The sequence below is a fragment of the Ovis canadensis genome, chromosome 12 (assembly GCF_042477335.2).
Source record: "Ovis canadensis isolate MfBH-ARS-UI-01 breed Bighorn chromosome 12, ARS-UI_OviCan_v2, whole genome shotgun sequence".
In the NCBI taxonomy this organism is placed as follows: Eukaryota; Metazoa; Chordata; class Mammalia; order Artiodactyla; family Bovidae; genus Ovis; species Ovis canadensis.
Window position 1 is genome coordinate 39945537 of NC_091256.1, and position 22938 is coordinate 39968474.

A 22938-nucleotide genomic window follows, 5' to 3' on the forward strand; every position below is an offset into this window, starting at 1 on the left:
CGTGGATGCAGGTGGCCCAACAATGGTCAGTGTCCAGCTGCACCCCAGGTGTCACCATGGGCTCTGCTCTAAGTGGTCACGCAGTAAACATCACATGCACGAGGCTCAGGGGTACCAGATCCCTACTCTCCTAAGTCTTCATCCCACCAACAGAGTCCTTCCTCACCAGAGCACACGGACCTCTCTGCTCAATGTTATGTGGCAGCCTGGATGGGAGGGGAGTTTGGGGTAGAATGGATATGTACATATGTATGGCTGAATCCCTTCACTGTTTATAACATTGTTAACTGGCTATACGTCAATACAAGACAAAAAGTTAAAAAAACAAACAGTCCTTCCCTGCTAGATCCATGGTCAATGACCATCCAGCAGATAAAACATATGCTGGGCATCTAACATGTGCCACACATCTCAGTGGGTTTAAAAGAGTTCTGGCCTTTGAGAAACAAACTCAGCCTTGACTGAGAGTCAGATGTAAGAAGGCAACTTCCGTATAGGAGCTGGCTTCTAAACCAGAGGCGTGCTAAAGTGATGCAACACTGGGAACGCTGGGAGGGCTCCTCAGAGCCAGTGACCTGCTCCGCTGGCTGCAAGCTGCAAAGCAGGCAGTTACGTAAAGCATCGGACGGGTATTGTGATGTTCTGGGAACATACAACTGTAGTTGGTTCCCCACTGTGGAGTGTGTAATGAAAGAGACACAGACGAGGATGGACTGGGGAAGGGGTGAGACGGAGACAGAGAGAACGTGCGTCGTGTGGTAAGAGCAGTCTGTGAAGAGGAATAAAACAGCCAAAGAGGGGCTGCAGAAGGCAGCTGGAGTCAGACCACGGGGGGCTTTGGGAAAGGGGGTTCAAGCCAAGGAGATGCCCCGGCGGCTGCACAGGCCCTACACAGGGCCTGCAAGTCCATGGGTTCGCCTGGGCAGCAAGCTCTGTTGACCTGACAAAATATCTTGCATATCCAGGTATCCTTTTATAACAACCCTTAGAAATCAACACACAGATGCAGCGCAACTGAAATATCAACACAAAACAGCTCACGTAACAATCTTATGTTTTCCCCAACCTAAGATACTGAAAGGGATACAAATACCACACACGGGCTCGTAACACTGGCATTCTCAGAAGAACTGGGAAAATGTTTCTGGAAGAAATGGGGGATCACTGTGAGGTTTTAAGGGTGGGGCAGCGACAGAGTCAGATTTGTTTCAGAGCAGCTGCACTGGGGGTATTCCATAATTACGGTAGGGGAGAGAGAAGGCAGGAAAAGAATGCGTGCAAAGGGGAAAACGTGGGAAAGCGGCGATCAGCCCCGATGCAGGTGACAGTTACATACCCTGCTGGTCCAAATGCTCCACCCCCGGAGAAGACAGGCTGTGAGGGAACCTGACAGACACCAACCCCAGAGCCCAGTGAGCAGCAGGGCCACGACCGTCCCCGGTGGTGCTGGGTCCCTCCAGCAGCCCGCCCCGACACTGCATGCTCCCCAGCAGCACGGCTCCTAACAAGGTGGCCCAACTGAGGCTTTCTGCATTCTAAGAGCTCAGCAGGGAGGTGACGGGGGACAAGTGAACCCTGGGGCCTCCTCCTCCTCCTCCAGAACCTAGGCAAGGAAATGTCCTTGAGAAGCACCCTCCTGTTATAAAGGCAGGAATCGCCACTGGTTTACCACTGTGTCCCTTGTGCCTAGGACAGTGCCTGGCAGAGAGAAACAGAAATTAAAAGTGACTCACAGTCTTCGCATTTCACACCAGCTGGACAAACCTGTGCTCTAGCAGGAAGTGCACTGATTCTCCATCTGTGTAGTTTGCAAATGTACAGAACCAGTGACATAACTTTATATTCTGATTATGAGGAAGGCCCCAATGTAAAGAGGTCTGAGACACTCTACTCTGCAGTCGTGGTGGCCTCGAGTGTGGACAAGCATGGGAGGTGGGACCAGGTTTTCTGTTAATAGATCCCAGGATTGCTCCTACCTCCCACCTGACTTACCTTTGGGGTCACCCACTCCTTCCGGTTGGGCGTCTGTGTCTTGACCATACACTTGGTCCAGGCAGTCACGTCCCCGGTACAGTAATAGGCGTCGCCCTTGAAGACCAGCTGGCCCGAGCATTCCTCACAGGGAAGGAGGGCGCCAAACACCATACCGTCGGCCACGCGGTCCAAGATCTGAAGCCAGTGAAGAAAAACACGTCAGGGAGGAAGGCGGGGGGCCGTGAGAGGACATTTGCCAATGTGGGGATGAAGAATCTGCACAGACATCACTTGCTAAACAAGGGAGTGCCCTGAGGCTCCCTAACATTCCCCCGGGGAGGCGGATCATGGTTGGAGCTTGGATCTTATGTCCACGCATGAAGTGTTCCTGCAGCTCTCCCTTCCCTCGGTGACTTAGAAATAGAGGGAGAGCCCAGAGAACCCACTGCTTCTGAGTGCACCGGAGTGATGGCAGGGCCTGCTGGGGAAACAGCCCTCGTGGCCCCCAGGGAGCCTGGGAGGAAACAGCAGAGAGAGCTCTTTGGGCCCAAGTGTGTGGCATGAACTCACGAGGCAGACGTGTGGCCCACCTCAGCACTTGAGCGCCTGCCCCCTCCTGCCCCGCAAATGGCGACCTCAATGATGATGACCATGCAACACGACTGTGGAATGCCGCTCCCAATTAATACCGGCAGGTGTTCAACCGGAGGGCCTCCCACACTGCACCGGGACAGTCACCGCACATGGCCTGGCCGCCTGGCTCGCGGCTCCTGTAACACAAGGGCAGCTCACCGCCGACTCCCCGGAGGGCACTTCCTGCTTGTTGAAGATGAGCAGCTCTTTCAGGTCGTTCGTCGAGCACGCTTTCTTTAGCTCATCCTTGACGTTCCAGATCAGGTCGTTCTGGGCCTGCGTACGACAGCCAGCAGCTGAGAGATCGGCTCTTTGCAGAGAAAGAAGCCCAACCAGAGGAAGGGTCCACCCTGGACCCTTCGGCTCCCATCATAGCCCTGCTTCACAGCCCTGCACTGAGCGGAGCTGCCGCATCCCCAGGACTCTGCTCCCAGCACAGGGCGCCGTGTCCGAGTCGGCCTGGGGTTTGGGCACTTGGGCACTGGAGTCCCCGGAACCAGCCTCTCAGAGACAAATCCCAGGACACACAAGCAGGAAGGCACCGGGTTTATCTGTCCCAACACCCAGCACTGAAGGGAGGAGGGACGGCTCCCCAACTACCCGCGAGCGAGCAGGGACAAGCCCCAAACACCCCAACTGCCTCAATCGTGCATTATGCTCACTACCGTGAACAGACTGTAAGTCTCTGTGGTAATATTTATGCAGTGCTCACTCTTTGTGGGCACTTTTCCCGTCACTGCACTTCTTCTCACATGTGCTTTGCTTAGGAAGGCAGGGGCCTCCCCACAGCACAGCCAGGGCAGGGGAGTGCTTCCTCCCGCTTTAGGGGACTGGGCGGGTCATGCCCAGTTAGGCCTGAGACCCCCACCTCTGCAAGACAGATGGAAATGCCAGCCCTCTCAGCACCGGGTGAGAAGGGCTTTCCCATGACAGAGATGCATCACACACACTGCTTCCCCGGCCCCACCTCAGTAAGGGCCTCAGGGATAGGGACCCCTGGAACTTCCCTGGTGGTACAGTGGCTAAGAATCCGTGCCTCCACTGCAAGCGGCACGGGTTCAATGCCTGGTTGGGAAGCTAAGATTCCACATGCTGCATGGTGTGGTCCAAAAAAAAAAGTGAAAATAAATATAAGTATGCATAATTTTTTTTTAATAAAATATACAATTAAAAAAATCCACCCCTGCAGGACCACATGGTGAGCCTTGGAACGAGAGAGCATAAGGAACAAGGGAGGACAAGGAAGAAGTCTAAGGGCACAAGGTGAGATGGAAGCAGCAGAAAGATGTCACCTACGCGACCAAGGATAGGAAGCCAGCACAAACGTTTGTGCCGGGTTGGGGAGCGTGCGGAGCACGGAAGGAGTAACACCAAACCCACTGTAGCAGCCCTGCAGCCAGGGCTGGCACAAAACAGACACGTTTTAAACTGAAGGACTACCCACACCGAGTCTGTGATTCGTATTAAGCATGGAAATCACACCCCCAAGAAGAGACCGACGGCCCCCTCCTAGTTTCCCAAACACACACTCGCCATTTTCTGGTTAATAATTCTTACTTTACTTTGACACACGTTTACCAACATGGTGAATGTCTCTGGCCAATGACCACTGATCTCATGGGCAGTTTTCTCCTTTTACTATATGCCTTCTATTTTTTTTCCCCCAAGAAGAGATTTTCATTAAAAAAAAAAAAAAAAAATTGAATTTTATCTCTTTCAGCCATTCTCTGTGCCGAGAACATTTAGCATCCTTAAATTCAATACCCAGTTTCCAACGTGCTCTAGGTCTGGGATGCGGTGATGCACTGTGTGGCTGAGGCAAGACACGCCCATCCCAGCACGAGGCTGCTGAGTGGGAAGCGACAGCTCGGCTCCCACCAGCCTGGCCACTGGTCTGACGCTGAGAGCCCACTGTGGATGCTTTCACGTTGCTTTGGGAGGAGGGAAGAAAGCCTGGGGGGAAAGCCAGGCTACTGAACAGCAGCTATCAATTTGGGAATTTTACAAGCTCTTATAAAGCAGGACACCCACACCTCCTTTAACTTTCTCCCCAGAATGAGGAAGAGAATTAGACTGAATGGGAAGAGGAGACACGCAGCTCCGGACTCACCTTGAGGGCCTTTTCAAGTTTAATCTCCTTGTCTTTTTCTTTTTTAGATTTCTTCTTGGCCACTTCATCTATTCCATCCACCTCATCGCCTTTTCTCTTTCTGAAAGAGACAAAGGATGTGAGAGAAAGAACCAGAACCACTGAGACCCTGAAAGCCAAGGCCTCGGGTGACACAGCATCCTCCCGGCACTCTAACACAGCCCGGCCAGGCGCTGCCCACTCAGGAGCTCGCCGTCTGCTCAGGTCTGCAGCTGCCACTTCAAGACACACTCAGCTGCGAGGACAGGCCAGCAGTCACTCCAGAGCCTTGGAACAACGCAGCGCAGCACCCAGGGCTTAGGCCCCATCTGACATCAAAGTGCCACCCATCTCCTGGCATAGACCAGATGGCCTGGAAGGTTCTGGCAGGGACCGCAGAAGTCAAAGCACCAATGTCAGGCACTGAGTCTTTCAAGCTAAGACATGGGGCTGCTCCTGAGGCCAAGAGGCTGTTCTCAGAAGCGGGAGGCTATCATTTCAAGCTCAACAAGAAGCAGTAGTCTAGGCGTTGCCAGCGGGTCTGCCTCAGCCAGGTCAGCAAACACTGCTGACCAAGGAGCATCGCCCCTGACTTGAGAGAGGGCACCAAGGGTCATCAGTAGCCCCCAGAAACAGGGCAGGCCAGCCATGGTGGTTAATGCTTTCAGCTGTCACACTGGCCTGAGATCGAACCCCTGGATTTTCCCGCATTCATTAAAGTGGGGAAAAGAATACCCTCTACCTTGTAGGATCATGGTGATGGTTAAATGAATTATCCTGTAAAAGGCTTAGCACAATGCCCAGTGTACCATAAGTGCTCAACCCATTCTGGTGGTTACGGCATAAATGGAAGCTTATACATTCCTCTTACACCTATACTGAATGTCAAAGTGCCCTGAGGACTTTAAAATCCATGCCTCTGACTTTCTAGTTTTCTTTGACATTCCAGAGCCACATGTGCTGTACAATCAACTTGTCCACTTATTTCATTTTTAAAATTTACTATTTGCTTATGGCTGCTCTGGGTCTTTGTGGCTGAGTGTGGGCCTTCTCTAGTTGTGGTGCGAGGACGTCTTTATTGTGGTGGATTCTCTTGTTGCAGAGCATGGGCTAAGGCACATGGGCTTCCGTAGTCGTGGCACACAGGCTTAGCTGCCCTGAGGCATGTCAGATCTTCCCAGACCAGGGGTTGAACCTGTGTCCCCAGCACTGCAAGGCAGACTCTCAACCACAGGACCACCAGGGAAGTCCTAAACGTACGCATTTAGAACTGAGACAGTGCTTGAAGGCCGCCTCTGCACTTGAGGATGCTACGGGGACGTGAGAACGGGTCATGGAGCGGTGAGAGGAAAGGCGGTGGACTCCAGTCAGGGGGACGCCCAGACAGGGCAGTCAGGAGGGTGCAGCAGTCTGATACATACTCTGGGCCTGCGGGAAACCCTTCCCTGAAGCCCCATGGACACCCTCCATCCCCAGCCCTCTACCCACCTTTCACCCTTGATGGCCGGGAGCTGCTTCTTGAGGGTTTCTTGGTCCTCTGCGGTGAGGAGGCTGAAGCCCATGAGCTGGCTTGCGCTGAACTCGGGACGGAAGCCCAGCTCCTCCCGTTTCTGAACAAAGCAGTTTGGGTGGTACCAGCAGTCAACCATGCCCAGCTGGGGCTTATCAGGGTATACCACCTTCTTGGACAGGCGCACCTGGCCCTGTAGGAGAATCCACATGTGTTACCAAAGAGAGACAAGGAAGGGTGGTCAAACATCGGGGCGGCCTGGGGGCGACCAGGTCCACAATGAAGGTGATAAGAGGGCTGCTGGAAGGTTTTGGTTCTTTTATGCCATTAAGGATTGTGTTACCCTGAAGCCTTTGCTCCCTATTTTTAAATAAGGTTAAGTCCAACTAGCTACCTACCCACCCAGCTGCCTGGGCAAGTGATAAAGTGGTAACATCACCCTGAGGACACTCTGCAGACCCCGGTTCAGAGGCAAGAACAATGCCTGGGACGCTATACTCCAGGCTCAAGGGAGCCAGAAGTGAAAGTATTAGTCGCTCAGTCCTACTTGACTCTGAATCCCACTGACTGTAGCCCATCAAGATCCTCTGTCCAAGGAATTCTCCAGGCAAGAATACTGGAGCAGGTTGTCTATTTCCTCCTGCAGGGGATCTTCCCGATCCAGGGATTGAACTTGGGTCTCCTGTATTTCAGGCAGATTCTTTATCATCTGAGCCACCAGGGAAGCCCCTGAGGGACACAGAGCAGGCCTCAATCCTAGCAGGGATCTTCTGCAACCTCCTACCCAGCCCCTCAGTCTCTTTATGCAGCTGAAGGCTCCCTAAAATGCAGTAGCAAACCTGTCTGCTAGCATCCAGTCCTGCCATCCTGCCCAGGTCTGACATCCCTATGGGTTTCAGGCCCGTGAGCCCCAGGTGGGGAAACGCGGACCAAGCGGCACTGACACAATTCCACCTGAGGCCTGGCCACACTCCACGACACACAGCCTTGGGCGCTCCCTTTGAAACTCAACTTCTGCCTCAAATTCTTGTGGTAGAAGGCAGCTGGAGAAGATCTAGCAGTTTCATGGTTTTCCTTTCTGAACGCTCACTGACTTGCCTCAATTTCCTGGACAATACTGAGGAGGTGGAAACTTCTCATCAGTGCCTTGAATTAATTAACCAGAATGTCTGCCTAAGACGAGAGGATCTCTGGTAACGAGGCTAAAGGGCACACAGGCCAACCCCTCGATCTGCGTCTGAGCTACTCAGCCGTCACTCCACCCGACCAGCTATCATCCTAGAGGGGTGAGAGCTGGAAAGGAAGGAGATGGAAGAAGCTCCTGGCTAAGCGGAAGCAAGCCTGGAAGGCTGACACTAGGGAACAAACGCACTCCTTAAACTGAATCTACCATAAAACACAACCAACAGCTTCCTGCAGCCCTTCGGGGGTCCAGAAGAGACCCACTGTGTACATGTTTTCCAAACTCTCCCAGGTTTCCTAAGAGCAGGTTCAGTGACACGCAAGGACGGCACTGTGAATGATCAGGGCTAGATCTGCCACAAGAAAAGTCAGTTATCTCCTGTCGCTACTAAGATGATTCACTTTATTTTTACCCAGCACCTAAAGCCCTATTTTCTTTTGAGCTAACCAGTGACATCCAGTGCAAGAAACCCAGAAAGTCAGACAGACCAAGCCCCAGGCTCTCACCTTTTCTATCTTCTCCATGCAGCTCTTGCACGTGCTCCTGTTGGACTTGGCATACCCTGCCCCAAAGTCAATCAGCGTCTTCTCCGTCTTGCTGCCAACTCCATCCTGGCCTTTGCCTGAAACATCTAACACAGCCATGCTCGTAGTTCAACAGCCTTAGCGTAGTTCCAAAGAGCCCTGTCCTCCTCTACCTCTTGGGATACCTCTACCAGAACACCTTGTGTTTTGGGCAACCACAGTTGGTCCATCTCATCTATGTTTGTTTCTAACTACTGTGGTTGGTTAACAGTTTCTTCTCCTGCAATGAAATTAAAAATTTTCTCAGGCTCCTGGACACAGCATAATGTTAGCTGGTGGTGGTCTTTAACACTCCCACCCCCGGCCTCCTCTGCACCCCCTTCCTCACTTTGAAAGAACTTAGTAAGTGCTTACTACGATGTATGATAGTAGATCAACAGGAGAATGAACTAACAAACTGAGTTATAGTCAAAAGCCTGTTCTTTAGTAATTAAAAAAGAATTGATGACACATAAGACAACCTGGATGAGTCTCACAGATATGCTGAGCAAAAGCAGTTTACAAGAGAAAAAGAGACTATTGCTTTTTCTCCCAAATGCTAAATCACACAAAATTAACCCAAAGGGACAGAAATCAGAATAGTGGTTACATGCTAAGAACGATGACTCGGAAAGGACCCAAGCAACCTTTCTGGGGCTTCTTGTTGATGGGTGAATGTTAGACGTGTGCGTGCACTTGCCAAAATTCACTGAACTGTGCACGTCAAGTCTGTGCATATAACTATGTATTATTTTAAAAATTCTGGATGAAAAATTTCAAAATACTACAAACAGTTACTGTGAGAAAAGAGATATTACAACAAGAACACTGACTCAAAGATGAAGCTTCCTGATGATGAAACACATGTCCAGCAGAATGAAAAGTAACGAAAGTACTTAGGGATGGATGGCGTGGAAGTGGAGAAACGAGTACATCACACATTGCTGGTACAGGCAGAACTGCTACAAGCTTTCTAAAAGGCAGGCTGGCACACACACCTTGAAACAGTTCATCTCTTTTAGCAGTATTTCCTCCTCTTAGAATTAAATAACTGGATAGATGCCCAGGATACATGAGAAATTTGTTCTGTTTGTAACAGAGCTAAATGGTTTACAGCCTAGTTTCAAAAGCAGAGAGTCTGGACTTGAATCTTGCCACGGGAGTTCACCACCATGCTAACCTTGGGGCACTCAACTAACCTCCAGGTGTCTCAGCTCAACTGGAAAAACTGATAAAGCAATGCGGCAAGGATTCAATCAAATTACTGTAATAGATGCCAAATACTCAAATGACGCACAAAATTTAGCAAGATCTGAATAAATGAATACAATGTTATCTTAAACAATAATGACGGAAATCTGTAACTTTTAACATGAGAAGAGTAAATATTAAACTGTAAAATGCAATGTGTAGACCACAGGGAAATACAAATCAAGATTATGAGATATCACTTCAAAACATTAAGGATATTTATAAAAATCCTGAAAAACCAAAAACTTCCAGAAAACAAAAGTGTTGATAAGGATGTGGAGAAATCAGAAACCCGTGTATTTTTGCTGGGGATGCGTAATCCCACAGCCGCTGTGGGAAACAGTACTGCAATTTACACAAAAACTGAACGTAGAGTATTGATATGATAATTCCACTTATGATAATCCCACTCATAACTCCACTTATGAGTATATACATAAGAGAACAGAAAACGAGGTCAGCATCAGATAAATGCATACCAATATTCACCGATTACCAAAAGGCAGAAACAACCAAATGCCAACAATGAATGAACAGAGAAATGAAATGTGGAACAGCCATATCACAGAATTCTTATCTGGCCTTTAAAAGGAAGGAAATTCTGACAGACGCCACATGAATGAACCCTGGAGACACTATGTGGAGTAAAATAAGTCAGACACAGATGGACAAACACAGCATAGGCCAAACACAAAAGGATAAGTACGGTGTGATTCCACTAGTATGAGGTACTTAGAAGTAATCAAACTCACAGACAGAAACAGCGGTTGTCAGAGAGTAAGGGGAGGAGAAAAGAGGAGTTAATGTTTAACGGGTATGAAGCAATAGTTTAGGAAGATGAAAAAGTTTTGAAGCAGGATGATGGTGATGGCTGCACAGCATTGTGAATTGCACTTAACACCACTGAAATGTACACTTAAAGTGGTAAGCACTGTGTTATGTACATTTTATCACAAAGAAAAGGTGACCGAACGTTTTAAAAAAAGTATTATACTTAAGGTAGAATCCTTTTTCTGCAGGAGTAAAAACACACAAACATCAATATTTGAATAGAAAAACATTTTCTAATAAGACACCCTGCAATACTAATGATAGTTCTTTCCAAATTACAGGATCTGGGACAATTTAAAACTTCTCATTCTCAACAACAGCCTGAAGTCACAACCATAGGTTAAACTGGGTCAGTTCACAGGAAGGCAGAGAAATGAGAATAGTGTCTCAGGAGATAGCCTTCAAAGGATGACTAAAAAAAAAAAAAAAAACCGACCATTTAAAATTTAAAGGCATCTCAGCAAGTTAAGTTTGTGGATACTGACCAACCGACTGCAGCTTATACGGAGAGGCAGGAGATGCAGAACAGCCAGCACAATACTGAAGAGGGACAAAGTCAGGGAACTGACACTGCCTGACAACAAGACTCACTGTAAAGCTATATAATCACATCAGTGTGATACTGGCGAAATGGATAAATAAGCCAGAACACAGTCCAGAAGTATACCCACACAGATACAGTCACCTGATGTTTGATAAAGGAGCAAAGTCAACACAGTGGAGAACAGACAGCTTTTTCGACAAGTGGTGCTGGGACAATAAGACATATATGTGCAAAAAAAATTAATCTAGACAGATTACACCTGTGGCAAATATTAACTCAAAATGGATCACAGACTTAAACGTATTGATTAAACATAAAACTTCTAGAAAATAACATGGGAGAAAATCTAGATGACCTTGGGTATGGTGCTCAGTTTCTTCAGTCGTGGCTGACTCTGTGTGACCTATGGACTGCCAGGAGCCTGCCAGACTCCTCTGTCCATGGGATTCTCCAGGCAATACGGAGTGGGTTGCCATTTCCTCCTCCAGGGGATCTTCCCAACCCAGGGACTGAACCTGTGTTTCTTAAGTCTCCTGCATTGGCAGGTGAGTTCTTTACCACTAGCACCATCTGGGTATGGTGGTAACTTTTTATTTACTTATCAATTATTATTCTTCTTAAAATTTTTTGGCTGTGCCTTACAGCATGTGGGATCTTAGTTCCTCAAACAGGGATTGAACCTGTGCCCCCTGCATTGGAGACGCAGAGTCTCAACCACTGTACTGCCAGGGAAGCCCCTGGTGATAACTTTTTAGAGATGGTATCAGACCCAGCACATAAAAGAAATAATTGATAAGTCAGATTTTATTAAAATAAAAAATGTCTACTCTGTGAAAGATAGCACCAAGAGAATAAAAGATATAAGCCACAGACAGAGAAAATACTTGCGAAAGACATATCTGATAGAGGACTGCTGTCCAAACTATACGATGAACTCAATAAAACGAAGTGAAAAGATGCTCAAAATCATATGGTACTTCTTGCTATTCAATCTCCAAGTTGTTTCTGATTCTCTGTGACCCCATGGGCTGCAGCATCCAGGCCTCCCTGTCCCTCACCATCTCCCGAAGTTTTCCCAAGTTCACGTCCATTGAAACGGTGATGCCATCCAACCATCTTATCTGCTGTTGCCCTCGTCTCCTGCTGCCTTCAATTTTTCCCAGCATCAGGGATTTTTCCAATGAGTCTGCTCTTCGCATCAGGTAGCCAAAGTAATGGAGCTTCAGCTTCAGCATCAGTCCTTCCAATGAGTATTCAGTTGATTTCCTTTAGGATTGAACGATCTTCCTGTTGTCCAAGGGGCTCTCAAGAGTATTCTCTAGCACCAGCTTGAAAGCATCAACTCTTCAGCACTGCTTTCTTTATGGCCCAACTCTCACATCCATATGTGGCTACTAGAAAAAGACTACAGCCTTGATTATACAAACTTTTGTTGGCAAAGTGATGTTCTTGCTTTTTAATACACTGTCTAGGTTTGCTGTAACTTTCCTGTCTTCAGGAAGCAACTGTCTTCTAATTTCGTGGCTGCAGTCACCGTCCACGGTGATTTTGGAGCCCAAGAAGAGGAAATCTGTCACTGCTTCCACCTTGTCCCCTTCTATTTGCCATGAAGTTGTGGGACTGGATGCCATGATCTTAGTTTTTTGAATGTTGTTTTAAGCCAGCTTTTTCACTCTGCTCTTTCACCCTCAAAAGGCTAAGTTTCTCTTCGCTTTCTGCCATTCAAGTGGTATCATCTATATATCTGAGTTTGTTGATATTTCTCCCAGCAATCTTGATTCCAGCTTGTAACTCATAAACCCTGGCATTTTGCATGATGTGCTCTGCATATAAATTAAACAAAGTGACAATAACCAGCCTTATCATATTGCTTTCTCAATTTTGAACCAATCAGTTGTTCCATATAAGGTTCTAACGGTTGCTTCTTGACCTGCATAGAGGTTTCTCAGGAGACAGGTTAAGATGGTCTGGTATTTCTATCTCTTTAAGAGTTTTCCACAGTTATGAACCACAAAGTCAAAGGCTTTAGCATAGCCAGTGAAACAGAGGTGGATGTTTTTCTGGAATTCCCTTGCTTTCTCTATGATCCATGAGTGTTGGCAATTTAATCTCTGGTTCCTCTGCCTTTTCTAAACCCAACTTAAACATCTGGAAGTTCTCAGTTCACGTATTGTGGAAGGTTAAAGGATTTTGAGCACAACCTTAGTAGCACGGGAGACGAGTACTCTATAGTACTGCCCTTCTTGGGAACTGGGGTGAAGCCTGACCTCTTTCAGTCCTGCGGTCACTGCTGGGTTTTCCAAATTTGCTGACGTATTGGGTCCAGCACTTCAATAGCATCATCGTTTAGGATTTTAAATAACCCTGCTGGAATTCCCTCACCTCCACTGGCTTTACTGGCAGCAGTGCTTCCTAAGGCCCACTTGACTTTACACTCCAGAATGTCCGGCTCTGGGTGAGTGACCACACCACTGTGGCTATCCAGGTCATTAAGAGCTTTTTTTGTCCAGTTCTTCTGTGTATTCTTGCCATCTCTTCTTGACCTTTTGTGCTTCTATCAGGTCTTAACGTTTCTGTCCCTTATTGTGTCCATCTTTGGATGGAATGTTCCACTGCTATTTCCAATTTTCTTGAGGGGCTCTCTAGTCTTTCCCCTTCTGTTGCTCTCTTCTATTTCTTTGCACTGTTCACTGAAGAAAGCATTCTTATCTCTCCCTGCTATTCTCCTGAACTCTACATTCAGTTGGGTAACTTTTCCCCTTCTCCCTTGCTTTTTTGCTTCTCTTTCTGCCTCAGCTATTTGTAAAGCCTCCTCAGATAACCACTGTGCCTTCTTGCATTTCTTTTTCTTTGGGATGGTTTTGTTCGCTGCCTCCTGTACAATAGTACAAACCTCTGTCCACAGTTCTTCAAGCACTCTGTTTACTAGATCTAATCCCTTGAATCTATTCATCACCTCCACTATATAATCATAGGTGATTTGATTTAGATCCTAATGGCCTAGTGGTTTTTCTCGCTTTCTTTAATTTAAGCCTGAATTTTGCTTAAAATTCAGCACCTTTGTAAGGAGCTGATGATCTGAGCCACAGTCAGCGCCAGGTCTTGTTTTTGCTGATGTACACAGCTTCTCCATCTTTGGCCACAAAGAATGTAATCAATCGGATTTCAGTATTGACCATTTGGTGTTACCCATGTGTAAAGTGTCTCTTATGTTGTTGAAAAAGGGTGTCTGCTATGACCAGTGTATTCTCTTAGCAGAATTGTGTTAGCTTTGCCCATATGGTACTAAGGAACTGCAAATTAAAACAAGATACCACTATAAACCTATTAGTTTGCCAAAATCCAAAACACTGGTAACAAACATGGCTGGTAAGGACATGGAGTAACAGGAACTCTCGTTCACTGCTGGTAGGAATGTAATGGTCTGGCCACTTTGGAAGAAGCTTGCTGTCTAAAGATACTCTTAACCATACAATTCAGCAACCGTGTGCCTTGGTATTTAGTATTTATCCAAACGATTAAAAAACTTATGTCCACACAAAACCCTGCATAGGGACATTTATGGTAGTTTTATTCATAATTGCCAGAACTGGAAGCACCTGAGGTGTCCTTTAGTAGGTGAAGGGATAAACTGTGGTGCTTCCAGACAGTAGAATATTTAGTGCCCCAAAGAAATGTTATCAACCTGTGACAATATATGCAGGAAACTTAAATGTATATTACTGAGTGAGATAAGCCAATTTGAAAAGGTTACATACTGTGTGATTCTAACGACACAATATTCTAGAAAGGATGAAACTATGGAGATAGGAAAAACATCAGTGGTTGCCAGGGGTTGGGAGACGGAGGGATGAACAGGTAGAATGCAGAGGAATTTTATAGAGCAATGGAAATACTCTGAATGACGTTATAATGATGGATATGTCATTATACATTTGCCCAAACCCTTACAGGAAAGATGTACACCACCACGACTGAAGGCTAATATAAACTCTGGACTTTGGGTGAACTGATGTGTCAACGTAACTTCAGCTGCTGGGAGAAGCTGAAGGTGGAAGAGGTCACGCCTCTGTGGAAACTCTCCACTTTCCATACTTTTTGCTTAATTGTGCTGTGAACCTGAAACCACTCTAAAAGAGGGTCTAGTAAGATAACCACCACAGCAAATTTAAAGGCTACATCTCAAGCATCTAGAAGTTAACATATCCTGTACCAACAGGACAACTCTGGGTCATTGAGATGCTGCTGGAGTAACGGGAGAGTGAGCTGAAGGACCTACTCTTTGCTCTCACAGAGCAGGCCCCTGCCCAGGAAGCTCCAGGGTTGGGGCGACCCCCGCACCTCCCCGCTGGGCACACACCTGTCGCTCCTCCAGTCTCGGCCATCTTCTTGATCTTCTGCTGGTCATCCCAGCGGAGCTCAGAGAACCCCTCCACCTCAACATCAGGGTGCCAGATGGAGTGGCCGACCTTCCAGAAGCAGGAGAGGTGGTGCCAGTGTGGGATTTTCCCATCGAACATGGGCGACTAGAAGGGCGGAATCAGAGGTGGAAAAAGAGCTGTGAGCCTCAGGCGCGGGCCTCAGCACCAGACATCCCCAACCCCCTTGCTTATCTGTCAACAGAGGACGGCACCCACCCCTCAGCTGAGGAAGCTGCCTTGCCTGCCCTGGGACAGGCACCAGGCCATCCCGTGGGGTTGACCGGCACTTCAGCTTAGCGTTCAGCCCTGAGCGCGGTTACCAAACTTGCCACTGCGTTTCCGTCGCAAACTCAGCTCAGAGCTCGGCGAGGGCATAGGAGGTGCCCGTCCTGCTTCCCGGCGCCCCCCCCCCACCCCCCGCGGACCACCGCCAGGGCCTGCGTGGCCCCCAGGGCTCCATGCACCTAGGACAGCGGGGAATGAGTCCCCGATGAGCGCCAGGCTGAGCAGATGTGTCAGAGAAGTGGCCTGCCGGCAGCAGCCAGGCAGATGTGCACGGAATGAAGGACTTCCATGAGGGAGACTGAAAGGGACCGGCAGGGCGGCACCCCACCCCCAGGGGCTGGAGGGACCCTGCTGCCCACCACCCACCATGGGCCACCCCACAGCTGTCTCTGAGGAACCAGCACCCTCATTTCAGTCTCATGGGGGTGCGGTCAGACATGCAGCAGGTGATTCAGCCCCGGTTCTTTCCACTACGCTGCTCTACGTCGCTCGGCAGGAAGAGGTACTTAAAAATACACAAACGGTTCTTCTGACTGAAGGCACCAAACATCTGCTTTGATAGGACAGAAATCTAAATGTCAAGCAGATGGCATAAAACAGCGTTAAAAATAAACACCCAGCAGAACGTTTAGGATGGAGTCATGAGGACACAGAAAGTGCTAAGGAAAAGCAGGGACAAGCTCTCCCAACTGGCCCTCTCCTACTAGGTGAGCAGCCTCTCTCTGGGTTTTATAGACAGCACTGAATACAATACAGGGTTAGCGGCTGGGGCACAAGGATGCAGGGTTGCGCAGCGTGGGTTTACAGCGGCAAATGGCTGTCCCCTGGGCTCCCCAGCTCTAACCAGAGCCAACAGCACTTCCTCATGTCCCATGACAGATGCCCCTTCCCATAGCTCCCCAGAGTTAAGATTCATTTGGGTTATTATTTGATCAAGGCCTGTGCCCTGCGTCGGGTCAGGAGCTGCCAGAGAGGCGCCATGCAATGCCTGTCTTGCCAGCACAGTCACGGCAGGCACTCAGAACGTTTGTGGGGTGCCCCAGGTCTGGAGGGAAGAGGAAGAAAGGAAGGATGGAGGAGCTCCTGCTGTGGGAAAGATGCTTACTCCGAGACAGCCCTCCCATACACAACCAGTCAACAAATGTCATTTCAGAGAACAGACTCGTGTCCTGGCTCTCAAACGTTCACCAAGGCAGCCAACATATCCTTAAACGCCTGGGCGTCTTGTTACAGCATCTGCAGTGGCCTTGACCTGGCTCTGCCTGCCCTGGAGCCCCTCTTTAAGCCTCCTTTAAGTGCAGAGAGGGGGCCCCTGACTCATGGCTCTGCCCGCCCCTCACTGGAACCTATGGCCACGATTTCTTCCTGGCTCTCTGAGGCCCCCATACGTGCTCCTTTAACCCTGGCCTGAGTGCTGTGTCCCCGGCACAGTGCCAAACATGAAAAGCCTCCACCAGGGTATACTCATGGCACAAACTCTAGGACTGCCGAGGCCACTGGTCTCCCTCCAGAGGAAAGAACCCTTGATCTGTGCAAAGCTTTATACTTAAGAACTCAGGACAGGATGAGATGGCAAGAAAGTAACGAGGCTAAGGTCACAAGACTATTGCCTCACCAGGCAGTCGCCGGGCTCCAGTAAGGAGCAGAATTCTTGGCTGTAGACTCAGCAAACATAAGTGCCCACCACGCACCAGGGTCCTTACCGAGCCACTCTCAGGCTGCTTCCTGAGAAATGGGCTATAAAAAAGAGGCCACACCAGGGCCAGCCTACCCCAGAGAGTGCAAAGCAACTGTTACCACGAAGAAAGGAAGAAAGGCAGCAGGCGTTTCCTGCAGGCCCTCCCAAGAACACCAAGGTCGGGTGCATTCCCCTCCAAGCTGCCCCAGGGCCTGCCAGCTAAAGTATCAGGTATTTGATACTCCAAGAACAATCCTCCCACACAAATGTAAAAGAAGGTATTTAAATCCAAAGGAGGGGTGGGGGAAGAAAGGCTTCTTTTTTCTGGCCTTCACCAGCTCAGCCTAAAGGACCTACAAAACATTTGTGTAAACTCCACCCTCAATTACCATTAGAGAAAAATCATACTTAATTTTAATAACAAAATTTCCTTCACTAACAAGTAAGCAGGAGAGCCCAGAATGTTACACTTTGTTTAGTTTAGAAAGTGATTACTCACTTGGTGGAACTGCCTGGACTAGAGCCAACCAGCCTCTTTACTCCTCACCCACGTCCCAATAGAACAGGGTCCTTTCTGACTGTCCAGTGAAGCCTATGGATGTCCCTTTCTCAGACTAACATTTTAAAATGCACAATAAAATGTGTAAGTTCACAAAGGAAGTCAATGGTATTAAAATAATTATGAAAACATTTAAAAAGTTTACTGGGATACAGTAATCTACAAGTCGCTCAGTCCAACTCTTTGCGACCCCATGGACTGCAGCACGCCAGGCTTCCCTGTCCTTCACCACAAACTTTAAAGCATTAAATAACAAGATACAGTACCGCTTTAATAACTACTGTAATCTTATTGCTAACAACTACTGTAATCTTGTTGCCATGTTATGCCATGCTTAGTTGTTTAGTCATGTCCGACTCTGACCAACAGACTGTAGGCTGCCAGGCTCCTCTGTCCATGAGGATTCTCCAGGCAAGAATACTGGAATAGGTTGCCATGCCCTCTTCCAGGGGATCTTCCCAACCCAGGGATCGAACCCAGGTTTCCTGCACTGCAGGTGGATTCTTTACCGTCTGAGCCACCAGGGAAGCCCACGATCTTGTTGAGATGAGTATAAATGATTATTTTAAAAAATCCCCAACAACTATAAATGATATGAAAATAACTACTACTGACGACAAAAACTGCAGTTACTGTTAATGTGCCTTTGCTTTGGGGCTTCCATTCATAACTGTAGAAAGTAATGAATTGTAACCGAAGTCCAGGGAAGACAGGAATCTTTTCTCATTGAAACTCATGGACCTCTTGAGTTCTATGTGCCATCCCACAGACTCCAGGTTAAGAGCCCCTGTATTAATGGGGAGTTCACGAGATCAGCCAGCCACCCAAACGTTAGGATGAAATGAAAAGATGCTCTGGGGGAGATAAGGCTCCTCAAACAGGAGGCCTCGTCTACTCCTCCATCCTCAACTTTCTGCCACTTCTGTGGTGAGCTCCAATTTGGCACCCACCATGCCATGGGCACAGCTCCATCAGGTGGCACCCACCCCAGCACAGCAATGTTTACCAGTCATCACCCCTTTAAGCAAATTGGGAGCTCCCAGAAATGGAGTCTGTCCTTGTGCCCCTGGTACTTAACGCCTAGAACCTAACCGGTATTCAGTGTTTATTAAGCGATAAGTGTTGGGTAGTGAGCTAGGTGGTCCTGAGAATGATACTAAGATGACGATGCCAACCCCTGTCATATTGTTGGAGCCTGTCAGGTTCCTCTGTCCATGTAATTTCCCAGGCAAGAATACTGGAGTGGGTTCCCGTTTCCTTCTTCAGGGGATCTTCCTGACCCAGGGATCAAACCTGCATCTCTCAGGTCTCCTGCATTGGCAGACAGGTTCTTTACCACTAGTGCCACCTGAGAAGTGACATACTGTCGGTAATTCTAACTCCCAGATGGATCAGGATCTGTTTATTGGACTTTAACCTTTATTTTTCATCGCTCGTTATTATAATCATATATAATAACCTGCCTCCGGGCACCCTGCCCCTCTGCCTAAAGTGATTAACACATACATCCCCTCTCTAAGGGCTTCCCTGGTGGCTCAGATGGTAAAGAATCTGCCTGCAGTGCCGGGGACCTGGGTTCGATCCCTGGGTCGGGAAGACCCCCTGGAGAAGGAAATGGCAACCCCTGGAAAATCCCATGGATGGAGGAGCCCAGCAGGCTACAGTCCATGGAGTTGCAGAGTTGGACACGACCAAGCAACTTCAGTTTCTTTCCCCTCCCTATGGTTGGCCATTTCAGGAGAGATTTGCAAGAACATGATCTTTCCTTTCTCACCTCCTTCCCCTTTGTGTCCTATAAAAGAAGCTGGCATCCAGACCCCAACAAGACAGCTGATTTTAAGACAACAGTCTGCCATTTTCTCAGTCAGTTGACTTCCCAAATAATAAAGTTAGTATTCCTTGCTTCAATTAGCCTGTCGGGCAGTAAGCAGATTGAGCTGGGATTTGGTAACAATATTATGAAATGAGATAGCCCAAGTACACACTGGTACCCATTCCCCTACACCACCTAACTACTGCGAATGCAGCAATACCACCTAGTCATTCCTAAAATACCTACTGCCTCACCGGTGGAGGGAAAATCAAGCTATCTTGACCATGAGCACTAAGCTTGGACAACAGCTTTACCTTAGGGTGGGGAGGACAGGAAGGGTGGGAACTAGAATTACACAAACAGACGGGAGCTTTGGGAAGCTGGAAGTGGCAGGAATCTCTCTGCCTGGGAGGGGTCTTCAGACACACCACCTCACTCCAACACCCCTCCTGGCCTGCTCGGAAGCCTCAGGGACCACTGGAGGGAATCTTGAATCTATTAACAAGCCCAGATGAGAATCACTAGGAACCACTCGTACTCAAACCGGATAGCTACAAAGACGACGTTCTGTGAACTGGGAAAGTTTGGGGGAAAATGTTAAACCATAACGTAAGACAAAAGTGAACGCACTGTACTGAAATGACATCGACTTACATAGTTTTGCATAATTAATTAAAAAAAAAAAGAGTGAGCGGGTGTTGAAATGATAGCCAAAAACCGATTTAAAAAAAAAGCCAAATCGTCACTTGCCAGTCGCCACCGTCAATGTAGGACAAGGTAGGTCAAAACCAGACTAGCTTCAAAAAACCACGAGTCAGTTTCCTTCCCGAAGCGTATGGTAATAAACCCAGAACTAAGGCTAGAAGCGGCTCCCTATTTTCACAAAGTAAAAGGCCCCACCGGCTTCAGACCGTATTTCCCGGGCTTTTCCTGCAAGATCAGCAAAACCTGACGGAAGAAGGGTCCACCCGGCGGGCTTGTCCCGCGATAGCAGCTGTGCCCGCAGGCCCCGCGCTGGCTGGGAGCGGTCGGCCAGGCCCACGGCTCCGGGCCGGCCCTCCCCCCACCCTCCTCGGACGCGCGAAGGCCCGGCCGCGCACAAAGCGCCCCCTCCGCCCGCACCTGCACCATGAAGGCCATCCGGATCGAGTCCTTGGGGATGCTCTCTTTGCATTTCTTGCAAGACGCGCGCCCGCTCTTGGCGTACTCGACCCGATAGAGCTTGTCTGAAGACTCCGCCATTCTCCTGCCGCTTACAGCTCCGGGAGCCCGACGCCGCGATCTGGAGACCCGCTGCTGCTACTGCCACCTCACCCACCGATCCGCTACCCGCAGGCGGCCAGGCGCCTTGAACCGCCGCCACCGCCTCCGAACACGCCGCGCAGGCCACCCGCCGCTCCGGATAGATTGCTGATGCCTGGCGGCTGGCACGCCCCGGCGCCCGTGCGCAGGGGCGGGGCCGCCGGCGCGCGCTCGCCCCCTACCGGCCGCGGGTGGGGGCGGTAGTTCCCCGGCGCCCGCGGCTGCGCGACCATCCTCCGGGATGCTGGAGGCAAGAGGCGGGGCAGACCCCTCGCCTGCAGCTCTGGGAAGGACGGGGTGCCAGTCCTTTCACCATTTGTCTCCTTTAACTGTTTGTCCCCAGGAAGGCTTAAGTGTCCTCACAGCTGATTCCACCCTTGTCGCTTCTTAATGCATGTGTCCCCTCTCCCCTGAGGGCGGCCAGATCTGGACTGGCTGGGGAAAGTCCTTTGGCAGCCGAAGGACCTGGGCAGGCCCTCGCCTGGGCTTGACTACAGTCCGCGGACCACTGGGACCGAATACTAACTGAAGTCTAGCATCGCCTTCATATGAATTTTAATGCATGGATACAAATTTCGGGAGTCTCATCAATCGTTATCACAGCACTTTCATGTCACTTTACAGTTGCTGGGTACAAATTGGCACTTACCAAGAGCATTGCCAATGACAACAAAGGCATTTGCCGTTTGCCTCTACAGAGATTGAACCCCATGCTGCTAAAGCTGTTGACCTTCAACAACCCTGAGGGAGTTCAGGGTGGAGTGAGGCACTCTGTGCTCCAGGGAATCTGATGGGACAGGTCTTTAGATAGTTGGATGTGTTTAGGAACAGATTTTATGATCTCAGTCCTTGCATCTCCTCACATCTAGAGAAGCACTAAATCCCTTTATGGTGACATCAGATCCTCATGACTAACAAAAACCTTTTGTAAAATGAGTGTTTCATCGCAGTGAACTCCCCCTTCACCAAAATCTTATATATTGACTTTTTCCCCCCACTGCTGCTTTGGAGCAGTCTCTCAGAGATATCTGAGATCCTGCCTCCCAGGCTGCAGTCCTCATTTTTCCCCAAATAAAACTTAACTCACAACTCTCAAGTTGTACATCTTTTTTTAGTCAACAGGGAGAACTCAGTATTAAGCACATCACTACTTAAATTTCAGTCACTGAAAGACCTGCCACCCTACTAAGTCACTTCAGTCGTGTCCGACTCTGTGCGACCCCACAGACAGCAGCCCACCAGGCTCCCCCGTCCCTGGGATTCTCCAGGCAAGAGTACTGGAGTGGGGTGCCATCGCCTTGGGTCTCGTTATTTAATGTAGAACGGTATATACCTGGTTTCTTTTTCAGTTCTATGCATTTTGTTTTATTCATCTAAAACATGATTATAATGGAATATGCTCTGTTTGAGAATATTCCATTCTATAGAGGAAAATAAAAATAAACAGAATGAATGAAACAAAACTTGTTAAACATACAGTAGGAAAAAGCCAGAAGTTTTTGAGATGCAGATGTTGAGTGGGCTAGTAGGCTGTGAGACAGACCTAGGCAAGAAGCTTAAGTAGTGACCTGTTTGATGTGTTGCATATGATTAGAGTGAGTGGAATATACGATGCAACAAATAAAAGAATTTTACTTGGAGGATAACCAAATCAACAGGCATCATCATTTGACCTCTGGGTTGACAACTGTGTCATCCCTAATAGCCACTCACTGGTGATAATGTTGTGATCCCATTCTGGCTTCCATGTGCTCTGCTCAAGAACTGCAGATAAAACCCACGTCAGTTCAGCAGGTTATTGGCTAGCTACATCTGCGGCCAGGTGTGCTTGCCCCTGTGTCTTTCCGATAGGTGACTGTGGGTTGGCTCCAGGTACTCACTCTCTGTTGAATAACTGTGAACATCCTCAGTTCCAGTCTTCATAACCCCACTGTCAGTCTCAGAGAGAGACAGAACAAACGAACATGGCAGGACCCCAGGTTTAGATGGGGTGCTCCATTTCTCCTCCAGCCTGTCCTGGGTATGTTATCCACCCCATGTTGTCCTCCTTGCTGCAGAAGATGTCGATTAGGTGTTTCAAATTGATTTAAGAAGCCCTGCAATTCAAGCATCTTAGTCTGTGGAGCTTTCTGTTCTGTGACTTCTCAGATAACTTGCCGGATAGTGTATCTGGAAGCTACTATTGCATTAGAGGTTCATAGACTTCACTGGATTGACAAATGGGCCCTGGGTGCACACACAAAGGCTAAGAATCCCTGCCTTA

General features: G+C 48.7%; 1 protein-coding gene across 1 annotated transcript in view; it reads right to left on the reverse strand.

Annotated features, from left to right (window-relative positions):
- PARP1 (poly(ADP-ribose) polymerase 1) overlaps nucleotides 1-20848 on the reverse strand; it is a 41108-nt gene extending 20260 nt beyond the window's left edge. Inside the window, exons 1-7 of the mRNA XM_069544656.1 lie at nucleotides 20496-20848; nucleotides 14978-15143; nucleotides 7935-8059; nucleotides 6224-6438; nucleotides 4718-4817; nucleotides 2767-2883; nucleotides 1993-2169 (exon numbers count right to left, since the gene is read on the reverse strand). Of these exons, the coding sequence (XP_069400757.1) occupies nucleotides 1993-2169; nucleotides 2767-2883; nucleotides 4718-4817; nucleotides 6224-6438; nucleotides 7935-8059; nucleotides 14978-15143; nucleotides 20496-20615 (1020 nt within the window). The 5' untranslated portion in view covers nucleotides 20616-20848. The remainder of the gene's footprint in view (nucleotides 1-1992; nucleotides 2170-2766; nucleotides 2884-4717; nucleotides 4818-6223; nucleotides 6439-7934; nucleotides 8060-14977; nucleotides 15144-20495) is intronic.
- Nucleotides 20849-22938: the final 2090 nt, after the last annotated feature.